The following is a 20003-nucleotide window of genomic DNA, read 5'->3' as shown; positions in this document are numbered from 1 at the left end:
TGGTGGGAACGTTAGGATATCAGAAAACTTGTAGACCTGAAATTAGCTTCATCTTCAGTTGTTGGTTTCCAAGAATCGTGAGTTTGATTCTGAGGAACATATTTTATTTACATGCCTTCCCACAGATGCTACATCCCTCTTTGACAGAATTACAGGAGTTAATAGATGCTGAAAAATTAATCTTCATTAATTTATAATTTGGACTAATCTCTAAACAGGCTAGTTGGTATTGTGCAAGTCAGTTTGGCTCAGTTCAGACCCCACTCTGGGTCAGAAGACCAGTGATATGAAACGCTATGCCAGGATTTGAGTGTGGAATCTAAGCTGATGCTCCTCCCTTCCCAAGACCCAGTGCTGTGCTGAGGGAGTGCTACACTATTGGAGGAGCATCCTTTAGATGAGATGTCAAAACTGAGTTCCACCTGCTGATTCAGATGGTCATCAATAATCCATAGTAGGAAGATGGCAGAGTTTTGGACTGGGCATTAATGCTCAAAGATCTCTTAACTGCTCTAATTTTTACAGTGCAACCTCTCAACTGTCCCAACCCAGAAAAGCCAAACAATTCTACACTCACACAGTGTGGTGGGAAGCATTCACAAACTCTCAAACAGGTATGTGACCCGTACTGTTCCATTCTCACTCATTATGCTTACTGGTGTACATTTCTTTGTACCCACGATATTTGATTTAGCATGAACACAGATGCGAAATGGCTGCATGATGATTATAATGGTCACAGGTAATGACTGCAGGTTGAAAAGGTTGAACGGAAGAAAATAATTTTTTAAAAATCAGCGGGTAGCTTCCCAGGAAACTAGCACTTCCTTGTTATCTATCGTCAGAATGTTCAACTTAAAAGAGGCCTCGTTTGGAAGTATTTCCCCTGCTGTAATAAGGACAACTCAACCACTGAATATTTATCTCTTTTGGTTCGCCCCACAACCTGATCCCCGATCTCATTCATTGGATCGAGGCCTGGCAAGCCAGTCTGTCCCCAGTAGGTCCAAATGTTCTTGACCATAGGCTCGATTGTCAAGTGAGATGTTAAGCGCAGATCCCATGTGCCTTCATGGGTAGAACCAAGATCACAGTGGCACTCGTGGAGAAAGCACGAGGGAGCTTCCAGTAATGTCCAAGTCAAGATTGAATCCTCAATACTAAATGTTAAATAGTTTATCATTATCTAAGCACTTGGCATTGCTGTTCATGGGAACTTCCTGTGTGAAACTGGAATGCACCTTTCCCTGCCTTACAACTGTGACAAAATCGATATCATGGTCAAAATGTCTACACTCCAGAGGTGAGAGCAGAGTGACTGCCCTTGGCATAAAGTCAATATTTGACCACGTTTGGCATCAAGGAGCTCCAGCAAAACTAGACTCATTCACAATCAGGGGAAACTTTCTGTTGGTTGGAGTTGTAGCTGGCACAAAGGAAGATGGTTGTGGTTGTTAGAGGTCTGTCATCCCAGCTCCATGACATCTACGCCGAACCGTCTTCAGCTGCTTCATCAGTGAATGTCTGTCCATCGTGAGTGGGGATGCTCACACAATGTTCAGCGCCATTCATGACTCCTCAGTGACTGAACCATGTACATATGCAGCATAGTCTGGACAACATTCAGCTTTGGGTTTATAAGTGGCAAGTTGTATTCACACTACACAAGTGAGAGGTAGTGACTGTCTCCGACAAGAGAAAGTCTGAACATGACGTTCAATGGCATGACCATTGCTGTATTACCCACTATCCACATCCAGGGGGTTACCATTGACCAGAAATTGAATTGGACCAGCTGTATAATTTCAGGGGCTACCAAAGCAGGTCAGTCCTGCAGTGAGTAAGTCATCTTCTGACTCTCCAAATCCTACACACTAATCCACGAAACACAAGTCAGATATGTGGAGGAATATGAAATAAAAACTGAAAGAACTGCAGATGCTGTAAATGAAAAACAAAAACTGAAGTTGCTGGAAAAGCTCTGAAGGCCTGGCAGCATTTGTGAAGAGAAATCAAAGTTAATGTTTTGCATCCGGTGACCTTCCTCAGAATTTATGGTTGCTAGGAAGATGTTGGTATAGTGGAATATTTGCCTGGATAAGTATCATTCCAATAGCACTCGAGTAGGTGGATACAGTTTAGGATAAAGCAGTCTGCTTGATTGACCTCCGGTTAACCACGTTCAACATTCTCCGTCTACCAGTGATGCACAGTGAGAGTAAAGTACACTATTAACAAGATGCACTGCAGCAGCTCACCAAGACTCCTACAACAGCAACTGGGAAAATTGTCACCCGTAGGCCAAGGGCAGCTGACGCTTGGGAGCATCACCGACCTACAGGTCATAAACCATCCTAACTTGAAATGCCTACATATCCTATATCAACAAGGTTCCCTGACACTGATATCATGAATTCCAGTGAGATGGAACTAGACATCACTGTCTGATATCATCCCAGTGTCACCACTATTGACACAAGCAATGTCATGCCCCTTATTTCCAGTTTCTACAAAGTTGATTCTCCAGGCTTTTGCTCTTGGGACTGTTGCTTTTGTGGATTTTCTTGGTTGATTTGTCCAATGATGATTATCAATGAGATGGGGTGCTTTTTAACTATTGTCTTGTTCCATGTCTAGCCAAATTCTGAGGACAATGGGTCTTGTTCCGCAATAGAAGCAGCTCACCGATTACTTGATAAAGTCTGTCAGAATTTCAGCTCCACAGACGATATCCAGGTAAGGAATTATAAGCCAGTACTTTTATTTGTTCCAAAAGTGACATGGTTCTGGTGCAGAGAGTTCTACTCTGCAAAGCCTGTCAGTGAAGAATGAAACTGAGCCAAGCTTAACGTAGCCCTACATTTATTTACAGAGTGAAACAGTACAAGCATGTGCCTCCAAACTCAATCAACTATAGTTTCAGTGAATGTCTCTAATTTTAAAAATTTTTAAATGTTTTTTTAATTCACCTTTTTTTTACATCAACCTGTTCTGAGATGTTATCGCACTCCTCTGGAGCCCATGGGACTTGAAGCTAGTTCTGTCAGTCGAGGGGTATGGGCACAACCAGTATAAGACAAGATGGCCCTTGAACATCTCTTTCTGTGGAGTCAATTGAGACCAAAATTAATGCTTTCTATCAGCACATAATCAAACACAGTTGGTAAATAATTAAAACAATGGGCTGAACCAGCCTTCATGGATTGACTTCACCTACAGTTCCCGCTGCCTTGGGAAAGCAACCGACAGAATCAATGACCCTTCCTGGGCTGGTTATACTTGCTTCAACCTTTTTCTTTCGGGCAGAAGATATAGAATTTTGTATACACATATGAATTGATTCAAGAACAGCTTTTCTTATTAGACTTCTGAATGGACCTCTCAAATTTTAAACTTAATGTTGATCTCACTGCCTGTGCACCTTATCTGTAACCATAACATTGTATTCCTTGCTCTGTTCCATTACCGTATGCACTTTGTATGGTTTGGTCTGCCTGTTCCACGTGCAAAACATAACTGTTCACTGTACCCAGGTACGTGTGGCAATAATAAATCAAATCAAATCCAATCAAATCAATCCCCGAGAGTGTGGAAATGGGCCCTTCAACCCAAGAAGTCCACACCAACCCTCAGAGCATCATACCCAGACACATTTCCCAATCTATACATCCCCGAACACTATGGACCAAGTACGGCCAAGCCACCTAACTTGCACATCTTTGGACTGTGGGAGGAAACCGGAGCACCCGGAGAAAACCTGTGCAGACGCAAGGAAAATGTGCAAACTCACGCAGACAATCACCCGAGGTTGGAATCAAACCTGGGTCCCTGGTGCTGTGTGGCAGCAGTGTTAACCATCGTGCCATCCCAGACATCCACGTGTTCCAAAATATGGATAATATAGGTTAGACCCCAGCTCTGTCTTTGTACTGGAATTGCACCTGACTTCATTTTAAGCCTGTAGCAAGCAGGGGTGGGTCATTTGCTTGTCCTGTCAGGCAAATGTACCTAGGTTTGTATAGGACTTTGGTTTGACCACATCTGGAATATTATGTACAGTTCTGGTCGCCACATTACCAAAAGGATGTGGATGCTTTGGAGATGGTGCAGAGGAGGTTCACCAGGATGTTGCCTGGTATGGAGGATCCTAGCTATGAAGAGAGATTGAGTAGATTAGGATCATTTACATTAGAAAGACAGAGGTTGAGGGGGGACCTGACTGAGGTCTACAAAATCATGAGAGGTATAGACCAGGTGGAAAGCAAGAAGCTTTCCCCCAGATTGGGGGACTCAATTATTAGGGGTCACGATTTCAAGGTGAGAGGGGAAAAGTTTAAGGGAGGAATTGCAGATGCGTGGAATGTTCTTTACGCAGAGGGTGGTGGATTCCTGGAACGCGTTGCCAGTGGAGGTGGTAGAGGTGGGCACAATAGCGTCATTTAAGATGTATCTAGACAGATACCTGAATGGGCAGGGAGCAGAGGGATACAGATCCTTGGAAACTAGGCGACAGGCTTAGATAGAGGATCTGTATCGGAGCAGGCTTGGAGGGCTGAAGGCCCTATTCCTGTTCTGGAAATTTCTTTGTTTTTGTTTGCTTGTTCATTTGGTATTTTACAAATTTCGTTTCGAAGGGGGTAACAAGGTGTAGAGCTGGATAAACACAGCAGGCCAAGCAGCGTCAGAAACGTCAGCCTTCCTGCTCCTCTGACGCTGCTTGGCCTGCTGTGTTCACCCAGCTCTATACCATGTCATCACAGATTCTCCAGCATCTGCAATTCCTACTATGTCTTCCTTTCGAAGGGGTCAATTTCTCTAGTCATTTGATGATAGATTGTGGATGTTCTCATGCATAGATATAATTGTCATATCCAGAACAGGCATAAGAGGAATTGAGAGAGGCATCCTCTTCTCCGCAGCCACTATTGCCCCAACCCTCCAAGATGTTTGTGTTCCTCTGGTTCCAGTCTCTTATGCATTCCAGAGTTCAGTGGCTCCATCATCATCTTCTGCAGCTAGAGCCACAAACTCTAGAATACCATATAGACCAGCTTTTCTACCGAACTTCTTCATTTCCTTCACGTGGGTCTCTTCCAGGTGCTCTGGATTCCTCCCACAGTCCAAAAATATGCAGGTTAGGTGGATTGGCCTTGTTAAATTTTCCAAAGTGTCCAGGTGTATGCAGGTTAGGTGGATTAGCCAATGGGAAATGCAGGGTTCCAGGGATAATGTAGGGGGTTGGGTCTGGGTAGGATGTTCTTTAGGGTCAGTGTGGAATCGACGGGCCAAATGGCCTGCTTCAACACTATAGGGATTCTATGAATCTATCATGAAATTATACAAACAGGGGAGGGCCATTCAGCCCATTGGACCTTTTCCACCATTCAGTAAGAGCAGGGATGATTTGGTTTTGATCATTTTCCTGCCTGTCTCCCAAAACTTTGGCTTCCATGTTGTTCAAAAATCAAATTCAGCCATCAGGGTGTTCAGTGGCCCAAACTTTGTTGCGTTCTATGATTCTAAAGACTAATAACTCCCTGACAGAAACCCCTTATTGTGGAACTGTGCTCCTTAGTTCGTGATTCCACTATGAGGGAAAGTATTCTCTGACTATCCGCCCTGTGAAGCCTATCAGCGTGTAATGTTACAATAAGACCCTGTCTCGTTCTTCTAAACTGCAATGAGTCTAAGCCCAAATGTGCTTATCGTTTCTTCACAAAGTAACCACTTTTTCTCAGGAATCAGGTAAGTGAACATTGTTTGAACTACTTTTGAAGCAGATATATCCTGTTTGTACTTTTTTAACTTAAATGGTGCTGAGATGCAGTCGCACAAATAGCCATATTAGTGTTTGTAAGACTTTTCTATTTTTATCCTTCATCATCTTTAATGTTAAGGCTAACATTTTACTTAGCTTGTTAATTACTTCCTGATCCTTCTTGCTAATATAACATGAGATTTGAACACTCTGAAGGTCCAAAGATCATGAAACCTTGATTCTTCATTCCATTGGCATCAAGTTAGAACAGAAGTGAAGGGAAATTAAGTTTAAATGAGGATTTACATGGACTATAGCCTGTGGTTAATGTTGACCTGAGAGAGGCTGAATAGGCTGGGATTATTTTCTCTGGGCTGTTGGAGGCTGAGAAGTGATCTTATAGAGGTTTATAAAATCAAGAGGGGCATGGATAGGGTGAGTAGTCAAGGTCTTTTCCCAGGGTAAGGGAGTCCAAAACTGGAGGGCATGTTTAAGGTGAGAGGGGAAAGATTTAAAAGGGACCGAAGGGGCAACTTTTTCATGCAGAGCATGGTGTGTGTATGGAATAAACTGCCATAGGAGGTGGTGGAGGCTGGTAAATTACAATACATAAAAGGCATCTCGATGGGTATATGAATAGGAAGGAATTAGAGGGATATGGGCCAAATGCTGGCAAAAATAGGGCGAGATTAATTTAGGATATCGGGTTGGCATGAATATGTTGGACTGAAAGGTTTGTTTCGTGCTGTTCATCTGTAAGATTCTGACTGAATTCTTTTGTCTGTTTGCTCCTTCCCATTTAGCCTACTTACCCTAAAGATAATAAAATGTGAGGCTGGATGAACACAGCAGGCCCAGTAGCATCTCAGGAGCACAAAAGCTGACGTTTCGGGCCTAGACCCTTCATCCTTTTTTTAGAGGGGAAGAGCTGGGCTGGTTGTGTGGTGCAGTGGGGGGAGGGGATGAACTGGGCTGGTTTTGGGATGCGGTGGGGGAAGGGGAGATTTTGAAGCTGGTGAAGTCCAATTGATGCCATTGGACTGCAGGGTTCCCAAGCGGAACATGAGTTGCTGTTCCTGCAACCTTCGGGTGGCATCATTGTGGCACTGCAGGAGGCCCATGATGGACATGTCATCTAAAGAATGGGAGGGGGAGTGGAAATGGTTTGCGACTGGGAGGTGCAGTTGCTTATTGCGAACTGAGTGGAGGTGTTCTGCAAAGCGGTCCCCAAGCCTCCGCTTGGTTTCCCCAATGTAGAGGAAGCCACACCGGGTACAATGGATGCAGTATACCACATTGGCAGATGTGCAGGTGAACCTCTGCTTAATATGGGAAGTCATCTTGGGGCCTGGGATAGGGGTGAGGGAGGAGGTGTGGGGGCAAGTGCAGCATTTCCTGCGGTTGCAGGGGAAGGTGCCAGATGTGGTGGGGTTGGAGGGCAGTGTGGAGCAAACAAAGGAGTCAAGGAGAGAGTGGTGTCTCCGGAAAGCAGGCAAGGATGGGGATGGAAAAATGTCTTGGGTGGTGGGGTCGGATTGTAGATGGCGGAAGTGTCGGAGGATGATGCGTTGTATCCAGAGGTTGGTGGGGTGGTGTGTGAGAACGAGGGGGATCCTCTTTGGGCGGTTGTGGCGGGGGCAGGGTGTGAGGGATGTGTTGAGGGAAATGCGGGAGACGCGGTCAAGGGCGTTCTCGACCACTGTGGGGGGAAAGTTGCAGTCCTTGAAGAACTTGGACATCTGGGATGTGCGGGACTGGAATGCTTCACCGTGGGAGCAGATGCGGCGGAGGTGGAGGAATTGGGAATAGGGGATGGAATTTTTGCAGGAGGGTGGGTGGGAGGAGGTGTATTCTAGGTAGCTGTGGGAGTCGGTGGGCTTGAAATGGACATCAGTTACAAGCTGGTTGCCTGAGATGGAGACTGAGAGGTCCAGGAAGGTGAGGGATGTGCTAGAGATGGCCCAGGTGAACTGAAGGTTGGGGTGGAATGTGTTGGTGAAGTGGATGAACTGTTCGAGCTCCTCTGGGGAGCAAGAGGCGGCGCAGATACAGTCATCAATGTGACGGAGGAAGAGGTGGGGTTTTGGGGCCTGTGTAGGTGCGGAAGAGGGACTGTTCCAGGATGAAGGGTCTAGGCCCGAAACGTCAGCTTTTGTGCTCCTGAGATGCTGCTGGGCCTGCTGTGTTCATTCAGCGTCACATTTTATTATCTTGGATTCTCCAGCATCTGCAGCTCCCATTATCACTGACACAATTTTACCCTAAAGATACTCCCCTTTCTAGACAGGGTGGGTGTTGTTGGCAAGACCAGCATTTGTTGCCTTTCCTCAATTGCCTTTTAACTGAGGCTTTTTCAGGGATGTTACAAACTTGATGGGCTGAAAGACCTCTTCTGTACTGTATAATTCAGGGGCAGTTAAGAGTCAACCAAATGGCTGCTGTTTGGAGTCATATGTAGTCTTGACTGGGTGACGATGGCAGGCCTCCTTCCCGCAAGGACACGTTCAGTCTTTACAACAATCAGTGATCAGTGATGGTGTTTTTGTGTTAAAAGCCATTTTGGCTATAATGCATTTAGTTCCTTCTTTAAAAACACTTGAAAACCTATCTGTTTGACCAAGCTTTAAGTCAACTTGTGACCGGGTGTCATACTTTTATAATCCTCGTGTTGTGATGGTCTACATACTTTGGGGAAAGAAGCCAATATTGTATATTCGGCTGATGGCCCATTAATGAACCCCCCCTCTGAAGGGAGACTAGATCTTGCAATCTGAATGTGGGTTTGGTATTCAATGCGATCACAAGAACTACAGATGCTGGAGTCAGAGATAACACATTGTGGACCGAGAGGAATACAGCAGGCCAGGCAGCATCAGAGGAACAGGAAAGCTGACTTTTAAGCTGACATTTCAGATCAGAACCTGAAACGTCAGCTTTCCTGCTCCTCTGATGCTGCCTGGTCTGCTGTGTTCCTCCAGCTCCACACTGTGTTATCCTTGATATCCAATGCAATGTTCTTACCTAAGATAACAAAGTGTGGGTCTGGATGAACACAGCAGGCCAAGCAGCATCTTAGGAGCACAAAAGCTGACATTTCGGGCCTAGACCCTTCATCAGAAAAGGGGGCTGGGGAGAGGATTCTGAAATAAATAGGGAGAGAGGGGGAGGCGGACCGAAGATGGATAGAGGAGAAGAAAGGTGGAGAGGAAAATATAAGTGGGGAGGTAGGGAGGGGATAGGTCAGTCCGGGGAGGACGGACAATCCAAGGGGGCGGGATGAGGTTAGTAGATAGGAAATGGTGGTGCGGCTTGAGGTGGGAAGAGGGGATAGGTGAGAGAAAGAACAGGTTAGGGAGGCGGGGACGAGGTGGGCTGGTTTTGGCATGCAGTTGGGGGAGCGGAGATTTTGAAGCTGGTGAAATCTACATTGATATCACTGGGCTGCAGGGTTCCCAAGCGGAATATGAGTTGCTGTTCCTGCAGCCTTCGGGTGGCATCATTATGGCAGTGCAGGAGGCCCAGGATGGACATGTCGTCTAAGGAATGGGAGGGGGAGTTGAAATGGTTTGCGACTGGAAGGTGCAGTTGTTTATTGCAAACCGAGCAGAGGTGTTCTACAAACCGGTCCCCAAGCCTCCGCTTGGTTTCCCCAATGTAGAGGAAGCCACAACGGGTATAGTGGGTGCAGTATACCATATTGGCAGATGTGCAGGTGAACATCTGCTTGATGTGGAAAGTCATCTTGGGGCCTGGGATGGGGGTGAGGGAGGAGATGTGGGGGCAAGTGTAGCACTTCCTGCGGTTGCAGGGGAAGGTGTCGGGTGTGGTAGGGTTGGAAGGGAGTGTGGAGCAGAAAAGGGAGTCACGGAGAGAGTGGTCTCTCCGGAAAGCAGACAAGGGTGGGGATGGAAAATGCCTTGGGTGGTGGGGTCTGATTGTAGATGGCGGAAGTGTCGGAGGATGATGCATTGTATGCGGATGTTGGTGGGATGGTATGTGAGGACGAGGGGTATTCTCTTTTGGTGGTTATTGCGGGGACGGGGTGTGAGGGATGAGTTGCAGGAAATGCGGGAGATTTGGTCGAGGGTGTTCTCGGATGTTGCGGTCCTTGAAGAGCGAGGACATCTGGGTTGTGCAGGAGTGGATGCCTCTCATCCTGGGAGCAGATGTGGTGGAGATGAAGGAATTGGGAATAGGGGATGGAATTTTTGCAGGAAGGTGGGTGGGAGGAGGTGTATTCTGGGTAGCTGTGGAAGTAGGTGGGCTTGAAATGGGCATCGGTTTGTAGGTGGTTGCCTGAGATGGAGACAGAGAGGTCTAGGAAGGTGATGAAGTGTTGAAGATGGCCCAGGTGAATTTGAGGCTGGGGTGGAAGGTGTTGGTGAAGTGGATGAACTGTTCGAGCTCCTTGTGGGAGCACGAGGCGGCGCCGATACAGTCATCAATGTAACGGAGGAAGAGGTCGGGTTTAGGGCCAGTGTAGGTGCGGAAGAGGGACTGTTCCACGTAACTTACAAAGAGACCCATTACTTGGGCCCATGCCGGTACCGATGGTCACCCCCGTTGTCTGTTGGAAGTGGGAGAAATCGAAAGAGAAGTTGTTGAGGGTAAGGACGAGTTCAGCCAGGTGGATGAGGGTGTCGGTGGAGGGGGACTGGTTGGGTCTGAGGGACAGGAAGAAGTGGGGGGCCTTTAGGCCATTTGCATGGGTAATGCAGGTGTATAGGGACTGGACGCCAATGGTGAAAATGAGGTGTTGGGGACTGGGGAAGCAATGTTCTTATCTGATGGGTGTGTAGCATCCCATCATTGTGTAGCGTGTAGGGGCCCATAACACCTCTCTGCAATGGTGAACTAACTAATGTGTGAAGGTGGTGCAAACATGACCATTGTAAAGGTAGGAGCGTTCAAATTACAAACTGTAAATTGGGCAGGATCTGAGTGATGTGTGTCACTGGTAAAGCAGTCCGGGTTACATGTGATTGCAGACCCTCAGCAACGGGATTGACTCTCAGCTCCAATCTGGAATGGACTCGGGAAGCCACTCAGTTCAAAGGCAACAAATATTAGCAATTTGCAATGAGGACAAGGCAGGAGATTGGCACCTGGGCACAACCAGCACAGGCACAGTGGGCTGATCGGCCTCCTTTGGCACTGTTACAATTCTGTGATTGTGAAAACACTTATTTTGGCTGTTTCTGTTTAATTTCAAAGTTTCTTTTTGTGAATTGCAGTTCACCGTTGTTGTGGCATGTTACAACAACTAGTAAGAGTCAGGGGCATTAACCTTATTTATTGAGGCAGATAATTGGCAATCACAGGTGAAGGTGGTAGAAAGCAGCAACAGGGAAGGGAGAAAAAAGGAGCGGAAAGAAAGATTCCAAGACAAACACCGTGACAGGGGTGTTAGAAAAGGAGGTGAAAAAGCAAAAAGAAATTGAGGAGGAAACGGTTCATAGAGGAAAGGAATGAGAGAAAATGAATATAAAAAAGCAGACAAAACAGGCCCATGAGTTCAAGAAGCCATTTCTTTTTCTACCCTTAGGCTGTCACAAACTTGACAAATGGTCTCCTCAATAGGAATTCACGGCTGCAGAACATGACGACCAGTCAGCGGTTAAATGTCGTAGCAACCATCTTGGATCTTTTGGAGAATACAGCAATGGCTATCGCTTTGACTTTGCCCAGAGGAGGAACAAAGTCAATCTCAGCAGACTCTTTTGGTAAAATATTACTCAGTAGAAATACTAACATTCTAGATGTCGAGTGGACATTTAATCAAAGAGAAGGTTATTATTTATGGTTTTTTGGCCTGCCCTTTCTGAGCCAATTGGCACTTTATGATTGAGCATAGATATCAATCAAAATGGTGACATCTGATCAATAATTTCAAACAATATTCGTTATACTTGTTTTAATGAACATGTAGAAACATTACTGTCAATGGCGCTGTGTCTTCGAGCTGAGGAATTTCCTAGATCATATTATATTATCACGCATTATCCACAGAAACACTGCTAAGGAAATTGCTACCAATCTGGGTTCCTGTGTCTGAACACAAAGCCTAATTAGTCCATTCTGCCTTCTGCCCATAACCTTTGATCACCTTCCTATTCAAGAACCTACCTACCTAATAAATGAAGTTAACACCACTCTCTCTTACTATTTGTTGAAACATATCACAACAGCAGTAAACTGTGCTGTGGCTCAGGGTTTTGTGCCGCTTCTGGGCCTCAGTGGGTTATTTTAATACCTGTCAGGGAGACGATTGAGTTATGTCTCACTCCAGAGGCTTTGAACACAAGATCATGGCAGACAATCACACTGCAGTTCTGAGGAAGCATACACTGCCAGAGGGACTGTCTTTCACATTGGGCATGAAGTTGACATTGCTCAGCATTTTGTAGCAATCACATCAATAGCAGGTTTTTGGCTTCAGGTTTTGCAAATGCAGGCTGGCTATAATCAACCTGTTATAATCAACAGTAGGAACATTCTAAACAAAGACAGAAATTGCTGGAAAAGCTTTGAAGGTCTGGCAGCATCTGTGAAAAGAAATCAAAGTTAGCATTTTAGGTCTGGTGACTCTTCCTCAGACGACCTGCTGAGCTTTTCCAGTAATTTCTGTTTTTGTTTCTGATTTACAGCATCCATAGTCTTTCCTGTTTTATTTCAGAAGGAAGGTCCTGTTTCATTTAGTCAGATACTTTTAGATTAGATTAGATTCCCTACAGTGTGGAAACAGGCCCTTTGGCCCAACAAGTCCACACCGCCCTTTGAAGCATCCCACCCAGACCCATTCCCCTATAACCCACACACCCCTGAACACTATGGGCAATTTAGCATGGCCAGTCCACCTAACCTGCAAATCTTTGGACTGTGGGAGGAAACAGGAACACCCGGAGGAAACCCAAGCTGACACAGGGAGAATGTGCAAACTCCACACAGACAGTTGCCCGAGGCTAGAATCGAACCTGGGTCCCTGGTGCTGTGAGGCTGCAGTGTTAACCACTGAGCCACCGTGCCGCCCGATACATAGGCTACATACCAGGTTCTGCACTAACACTGAAATTCATGCATTACATTGTTTGGTTGTCTACTAGGTGGAGTGTCCAGTGCGTGGTAGTAGCTATGCTAACAGCCATTGTTAAGAGAGTCCGTCAAGCTTGCAACATGGCTCATTTACGCATGCGAGAAACAACATGCATTAATGCACAGGGACATATTCTCTGCAAAAGAAAAGGAATATGTTTGGCAACAAACAGACAGTGCTGGGGAAATTTAGTAGAATTTGATAGCATTCGGTGAAGTGAAAAAGAGTTTATGCTTTGAATTTGATCTGACTCTTCTTCAGAAGCAATGAGCTTGATGTGTCAGGCTGAGTGGACAAAGTGCTGAAAAGCAAGCCGGGGATGCTCTGAGTATCCAGGTAGGCCAGAATGAATCATCGAGTAATGTCAAAGACAGGTAAACCTGTGAGAGAGAAAGACACATGGCAATTTCAATAGGCACTGCATTCTTCACAAGGTCTTATCTTTACTTTTAGCTGCAAAGATCCAGGTGTTTGGTAATCAAAGTATGCCAGACAAGTTGGTACAAATCGAGATCTGGAATAACACCATGGAGATAAACTGGAGAACGATCATAGGAGCAAAGAACTCTGGTAAATGTTTAGTTTCTTCTGCATCCAGATTTGTATTTCTGAACTCACTGTCTTTAGAATTGCTACTCCTCCCTTCCTTCTTTCCCTCCCACCCCACCCGTGTCTCTCTCTCTCTCTCTCTCTCTCAATCTTTCTCCCTCTGTCTCTCTCTCTCTGAAATGAGGTCCTGCACTCAGACTGTAGGGAGTTAGGTTGGAAACTGAAAAGCAGGACTTAAAGGTAGTAATCTCTGGATTATTCCCAATGTCACACTAGTACCCCGTGAATGTAAGAATCGAAAGATAGAGCAGATAAATGCATGTCTCATTATCGCTTTGCTCTTTGTTGAAATTTCTGTACAAATTGGCCACTGTGATTCCAGTGACTACAGTGAAAAGAATTAAAATGACTGTAGAGTGCTTTCAAAAATACTGAGATCATCAAAGCCGCTGTATAGGTACAAGTTCACAAATATGCTGGTGAGCTCTTGTAGCAATAAAACAATACTGATACAAATGTTACAACCTCTTCTCACACAGTTCAGATAGTTGTTTCCTCTGAGATTTGGTATTCTTGCAATTCTGTCTTGATGATTGTAAGGCACAAACCGTTGAACATTTCTCCTTTTTTAGCTATATTCAACTTCTGTGCTGCGAAGCAACTCATTCATTTTATAAAATGTTTAAAAATTTCCTTGTTTTCATATTTGGAACAATTCTGTAATGCATCATTGGAATGGATACAATGGGCTGTGGATTGGACTTATACCTAGATCAACTATTGTTTCTGAACTATTTCAGATGACTTAACACTGACCAAAGTTCAAATCACTTTGCTCCACCAGACTTTGCTGCAGTCTCCTTCTTTGTATTCAGCGACATGGAATCCCTTTTGAACAGCGAGATCCGTAAAGATGGGGTCAAGCAATTAGAGGCAACTGAAGGAACAAGTTGGTTAAACTCCAAAGTGGTAACAGCCAGAATCAGTAACAAAGCAGCCAGTCATGAACTGACAGAAATGGTCAATTTTACACTGAAACTCAACCAGGTTTGTAAGGGAGACTGAGGCTTTTCGTGCAAATGGAATTGTAGTGGTCCAAGGTGAAGGATTTGCCAGCATAGAGAGTTGTTTTACTTTGTATCTAACTCCATACTGCCCTGGAAATGTTTGCTGGGTCAGCATAGAGGGAGGTTTACTCTATCTACCCCTGCACTATCCCTGTTCCAGGGTGTTTGATGGGGACAGTTTAGAGAAGGCTTTACTTTCTGTTTACTTACAGTGTAAAGGAATATTAGGCACCCTATTTTGTGTTCAAAATAGTAGCGGTATCTTTATGCTGTATCTAATCCTATACTTTACCTGCCCTGGGTTGTTTGATGTTGACAGTGTGGAGGCAGTTTTAACCTGTATCTAATCCCATGCTGTCCATGGCCTCTGAGTGTTTGTTGGGGCAATGTAGATTAGATTCCCTACAGTGTGGAAGCAGGCCCTTTGGCCGAACAAGTCCACACCGCCCCTTGGAGCACACCACCCAGACTCATTCCCCTATAACCTCACACCCCTGAACAGTACGGACAATTTAGCATGGCCGATCTACCTAGCCTGCACATCTTTGGACTGTGGAAGGAAACCCACGCAGACACGGGGAGAATGTGCAAACTCCACACAGACAGTTACTCAAGGCTGGAATTGAACCCAGGACCCTGGCGCTGTGAGGCTGCAGTGCTAACCACTGAGCCACCGTGCCGCCCCTAGTAGTAAAAGTTTTACTTTCAGTTTAAAAGCACAGAGAGAACTTTACTCTGCAGCTAACCCTGTGCTTTTCCTGTTTTGGAAAGTGTTTAATGGGGACACTGTAGAGAGAGTTTTACTCCATATCTGATGTTGTACTGTACCTGTTATGGGAGTATTTGATGGGGACAGTGTAGCGACAGCTTTGCTGTGTAACTAACCCCATGCTATATCTGTTTACAGAATCTTTGGTGGGGATGCTGCAGAAGGAGATTTTGCTAACATTTCTTCCGTAATGGTGTGAGATATGTTTTTGCCTCTTAAGTTCTTATCTCGAGGAGGTTACTGTGTACTCATTGATTGTTCTGTGCTGCCGCTGTTGACAGAGGTGGGAATATTTAAATCTGTGGTAGGTGCAGGTTGTGTAACAAGGTTTGTTCCTTCATGCAGGATACCAAAGATCACGAGAAGGCTGAATGCGTTTATTTGAAGATAACAGACGGGGGAAGTTTCTGGTCCCCTGAGGGCTGCTTCCTGATTGATTCCATTGGAAGCTCCGTAATGTGCCAATGTGACCATCTGACGAGCTTTGCTATTTTAATGTCTCCGATTGAGATTGAGGTAAAACATCATTCAAACTCCGGTCAAAGTGGGAAGTAAACACAGAGACAGTGGAAACCCAAAAGTGTAACAGTCAGAAAATAGAACAGTCAGAGATTAAATACACAAAAACGAGATTAGACGAAGTTGGAGAGTCAGAATAACACCCAAGGGTGATAGATAAGGAAAGTAACTCCATTAGCGACTACTTAGTGATCCAGAGAATGAGCTGACAGACTCTTGAAACACCACATCGTGAGCCGTTCTGTGAGTTCAGAGAGTGACCCTGACTGTAACCCTAAAGTGTGACCATTGAGACCCCAGAGTGATCCCAGAGACTAATGCTGTATGATTTGGAGACTCCAAAAGTCACACCACAATTGACCACAGAGATTGACACAGAAAATTACTTCGGTGAGTGGATGTGTTGAAAACCCAGGAGTGACCCCAGGTAATGATCCCATGGAGTGGCTCCAGACATTGACGTGAAAAAATGAACCATCAGCCGGAAGCAAAACAATGAAGCCAGTCAGAACGTAGCAAGAAGCAGACTGAAGCAGGAGATGGAGGGTTGTGAGAATATTGTCCCAGAATTACATAGTGTTACTGATACCAAGTATTAACCTGTCAGTGATCACAGTGCAGCCTCTCTGACACTTTCAAGAAACAGTCACTGCTACACCAGGGTCTGGGACCTCTGCTGCAGAATCTCAGCAAGATATAATTGTACACCGTGTCACACCAAGTGAAACCGGAGTTTCAATTCAGTAATGTAGTGTGACATTCTCAGGGACAGAATAGCTGGAAGTACACAGAACATCAGCATTGCTAACTGCGTGCGGATAGATGGGTTGCTCCATGGAACTGGGCTGAATTGTGTTTCCTGTTTCTGAAATGAATAAAGGGAGAAGTGATAGCTTTAAAATTATTCGAGAATAGAGCCATAAAGTCAGACAGCACAGAAACAGACCGTTCAGTCCAACTTGTCCATGCAACCAGGCCTTCCAAACTAAACTAGCCCTGTTTGCCTGTGTTTGGCCCATATTCCTCTAACCCTTTCCTTTTCTTGTATCTGTCCAAATGCCTATTGAATGTTGTAACTTTACTTGCATCTACTACTTCCTCTGGCAGTTAATTCTACCCTCGGTGTGAAAAAGTTGCCACTCAGGTGCGTCTTAAATCTTTCTTCTTGCAACTTAAAATTATGCATTCTAATTTGAAATTTTCTACACTGGGGAAAAGGCACTTTATTTATGTCCCTCATGATTTTATAAATCTCTGTAAGGTCACGCCTCAACTTCCTACACTGCAGTGAAATAAGTCCCAGCCTACCCAGCCTCTCTGTATAGAACAAACCTGCAGTCCTGGCAACATCCTTGTCAATCTTCTCTGCACCCTCTTCAATTTAGTAATATCCTTTCATAGCAGGGCGACCAGAACAGTACATAGTGGTCCTACACCGCACCAATGTCCAGTACAACCAGTTACTAGTATGAGGTAAAGCCATGTTTAATTCAGTGATTTCAGGTGATGTTACAAAGCTGAGAAGCAAAAGCATGGGAACGAGAGGAGGACTAATGCTGAGGGGGTTTTGGGGAGTGGTGTGAAGATCAAGTATCAAGTCAGCAGCCAGACCAGGAAGATCTCCAGTCAGATTTGGCAACCCTGAGCCCCGATTCCAATCAGGAACAGCAACAACATGGTTCTGTTAATGGATTAGTAATTAATTTGCTAATAATCTAAAGAGGTCTAGACTAATGCTCGCAGAAATCTCAGATTTCAAATAAGCCCTCAGTGGATATTTACATTGAAGCTGGCTCATGCATGCCCTTCAGGGAAGGAAATCTGTCTTTGCATTACCCGGTCTGGTCTACACATGACTCAACAATGTGGTTGGTACTGAGCCGCCTTCTGAAATGGCTACTCAAAATCAACAGAATACAACAAAAATCAGTTGTAGCTGACTCCATTGGTAATACTTTCACCTCTGTATCATCAGGTCTTTGAGTCAATGCCCACTCCCCATGAGCTCAGCACACAAATCACGCCTGGCCACTCCAAATCTCGTGCCTGAGGAAGCGTGATACTGTCAGGGATGTGAAATTAAACTAAGGAGCAGTCTGCTGTGTTAGAGTGATGTTGAAGATTACACGATGTTATTTTGAAGGAAAACAGTGGAGTTGCCCCAACATCAATATTTACCCCAGAAGCAACATCGCTGGCCTTTATTAGAATCAATGATAACTAAAAGATGAAGAAAATGTGAAATAGGTTATGATAGTATGGTAGTAGCCCTGCCCCTGAGCCAGGAGACCTAGGTTTTAAGTCTCCAGAGGCGTGTGATAAACCTCTGAAAATGTTGCTTAAAATACTGTGGATGCTGGATATCTGAAATCAAAACAGAGAGTCCTGGGGAAACTCAGCAGGTCCGGAGACGGAGAAACATAGTTAACGTTTTGAGTTTGCTATGACTCTTCTTTCAGAATAGGCTATCACTGTTTTACATGAGTGAAAGTTGCCAGAGGACCATGGAGTCATTTAAAAGAGATGGCTGGCAGTGAATTTAACCTGGGGGTGACCATGCCCTGGGCAGGGAGTGAGCTAAAGGAGGCAGGGTTTTCATGGTGATCTCAGCTATTCTGGTAATTGAACCTGTTTACCCCTGAAATTAATGCCCTGACTAATGTTAGCTGCAGTTCACAGTGCCACCCAATCTGTCACAGTCCCTGGAACAAATCATGTGGCGGAGATCAAACTTGAGGATCCATAACTATGATATTGTTTTATCCTTACATTCAATAGGAGGAGCTGTTGAAGTCTTGTAAAAAGTGGTTAGTGAGATATCTGATTCATTGTTTCTAATTTTCAAAGTTTTCTGCATTTGGGGAAGGGCCGTTCACTGTAAGATATCGAATGTAACTCAAGAAAAAGCAAAACACTACGATGATGAAAATCTGAAACAAATACTGAAAATACTGGATAATCTCAGCAGTTCTGGCGGCTTTTACAGAGATAGAAACTGTTAAAGTTTTGAATCTGGTGTGACTCCTCTTGAGAATGGTAAATGTAACACCATTATTCAAAACAGGAGGCAGGTAGAAAGTAGGAAACCAAAAGCCAGTTAATTTAACATGTCAGAGGGAAGATATGAGAAACTATTATGAAAGGTGCTACAGCAAAACTTAGAAAAATTTAAGATAATCAGGCATTTGCTTAACCAATTTATTGGAATTCTTTGAAGGATTAACGCATGTTGTGGGTTAAGTGGTAGATGTAGTGTACTTAGATTTCCAGAAGGAATTTGATAAAGTACTACTTCAAAGATTATTGCGGCAAATGAACTTTCATAGTGTAGGGGTTGATATATTTGGCATGAACAGAAGATTGACTGGCTAACAGGAGTTAAGAGACTTACATAAAATGTGTTAGCAAGATGTCCTGTGTGGTGTACCACAGAGATGAGTGCTGGCACCTCAATTTGTAATAATTTATGTGAAGGACTTGGATAAAAAGGTTGAAGATATAACTAAATTTGCCAATGGCATAAAAATAGCTGGTAGTGCAAATAGCACCCAGGACATAGCAGCTACAAATACATACAAATAGATTAAATGAATGGGTGAAGATCTTGCAAATGGAGTATAATATGGGAAAATGTGATATTATCTGTTCTGTCAAGAAGAATTATAAAGAAGCATACTGTTCAAATGGTGAGAGGTTGTGTAGCTCCAAAATGTGCAGGAACTTGTGCATCTGCAGTACATGAATCTTAAAAGACTATTATGTGGCTACAGCTAATATTAAGGAAAACTTATGATTTATTGTGGGGGGAATTGATAACAAATGTATGGAAAATATGTTTCAGTTATGTGATACTCCAATGAAACTACGTCTGGAGTATTGTGGACGGTATTGGTCTCTTTATTTAAGGAAGGGAGTACATATGTATGAATCAGTTCAGAGAAGGTTTACTAAGTGCAAGTCACTGGACTTGAAACATTGATTTTGATTTTCGCTCTACAGATGCTGCCAGACCGGTTGAGTTTCTCCAGCAATTTCTGTGTTTGTTTCAGATCTCCAGCATCAACAGTTCTTTGTTTTATTTCACCAGTCTAATAGCTGGAATAGATCAGTTGTCTCAGGAGGAAACATTGGACAGTTGAGCCTTGTATCTGGAGTTTGGAAAAGTAAGATGACTTGATTGAAACATATCAGATCTTGAGGGCTCATGACAGGGTAATGTGGAGAGGATGTTCCTTCAATCTAGAACCA

The 20003-nt window shown here is 44.4% G+C and overlaps 1 protein-coding gene across 3 annotated transcripts in view; it reads left to right on the top strand.

Moving 5' to 3' along the window:
• LOC125447400 (adhesion G protein-coupled receptor E1-like) overlaps positions 1 to 20003 on the top strand; it is a 56385-nt gene that overhangs the window by 13169 nt on the left and 23213 nt on the right. For all 3 annotated transcript variants that reach the window (XM_059640013.1, XM_059640012.1, XM_059640014.1), the window contains 6 exons: positions 526 to 614; positions 2638 to 2736; positions 11304 to 11481; positions 13305 to 13421; positions 14245 to 14447; positions 15582 to 15752. In XM_059640013.1, the coding sequence (XP_059495996.1) occupies positions 526 to 614; positions 2638 to 2736; positions 11304 to 11481; positions 13305 to 13421; positions 14245 to 14447; positions 15582 to 15752 (857 nt within the window). The remainder of the gene's footprint in view (positions 1 to 525; positions 615 to 2637; positions 2737 to 11303; positions 11482 to 13304; positions 13422 to 14244; positions 14448 to 15581; positions 15753 to 20003) is intronic.

This window comes from Stegostoma tigrinum, chromosome 35 (genome assembly GCF_030684315.1).
Source record: "Stegostoma tigrinum isolate sSteTig4 chromosome 35, sSteTig4.hap1, whole genome shotgun sequence".
In the NCBI taxonomy this organism is placed as follows: Eukaryota; Metazoa; Chordata; class Chondrichthyes; order Orectolobiformes; family Stegostomatidae; genus Stegostoma; species Stegostoma tigrinum.
The sequence above is the reverse complement of the archived record's forward strand: the minus strand, read 5'-3'. Positions and strand labels throughout refer to the sequence as shown.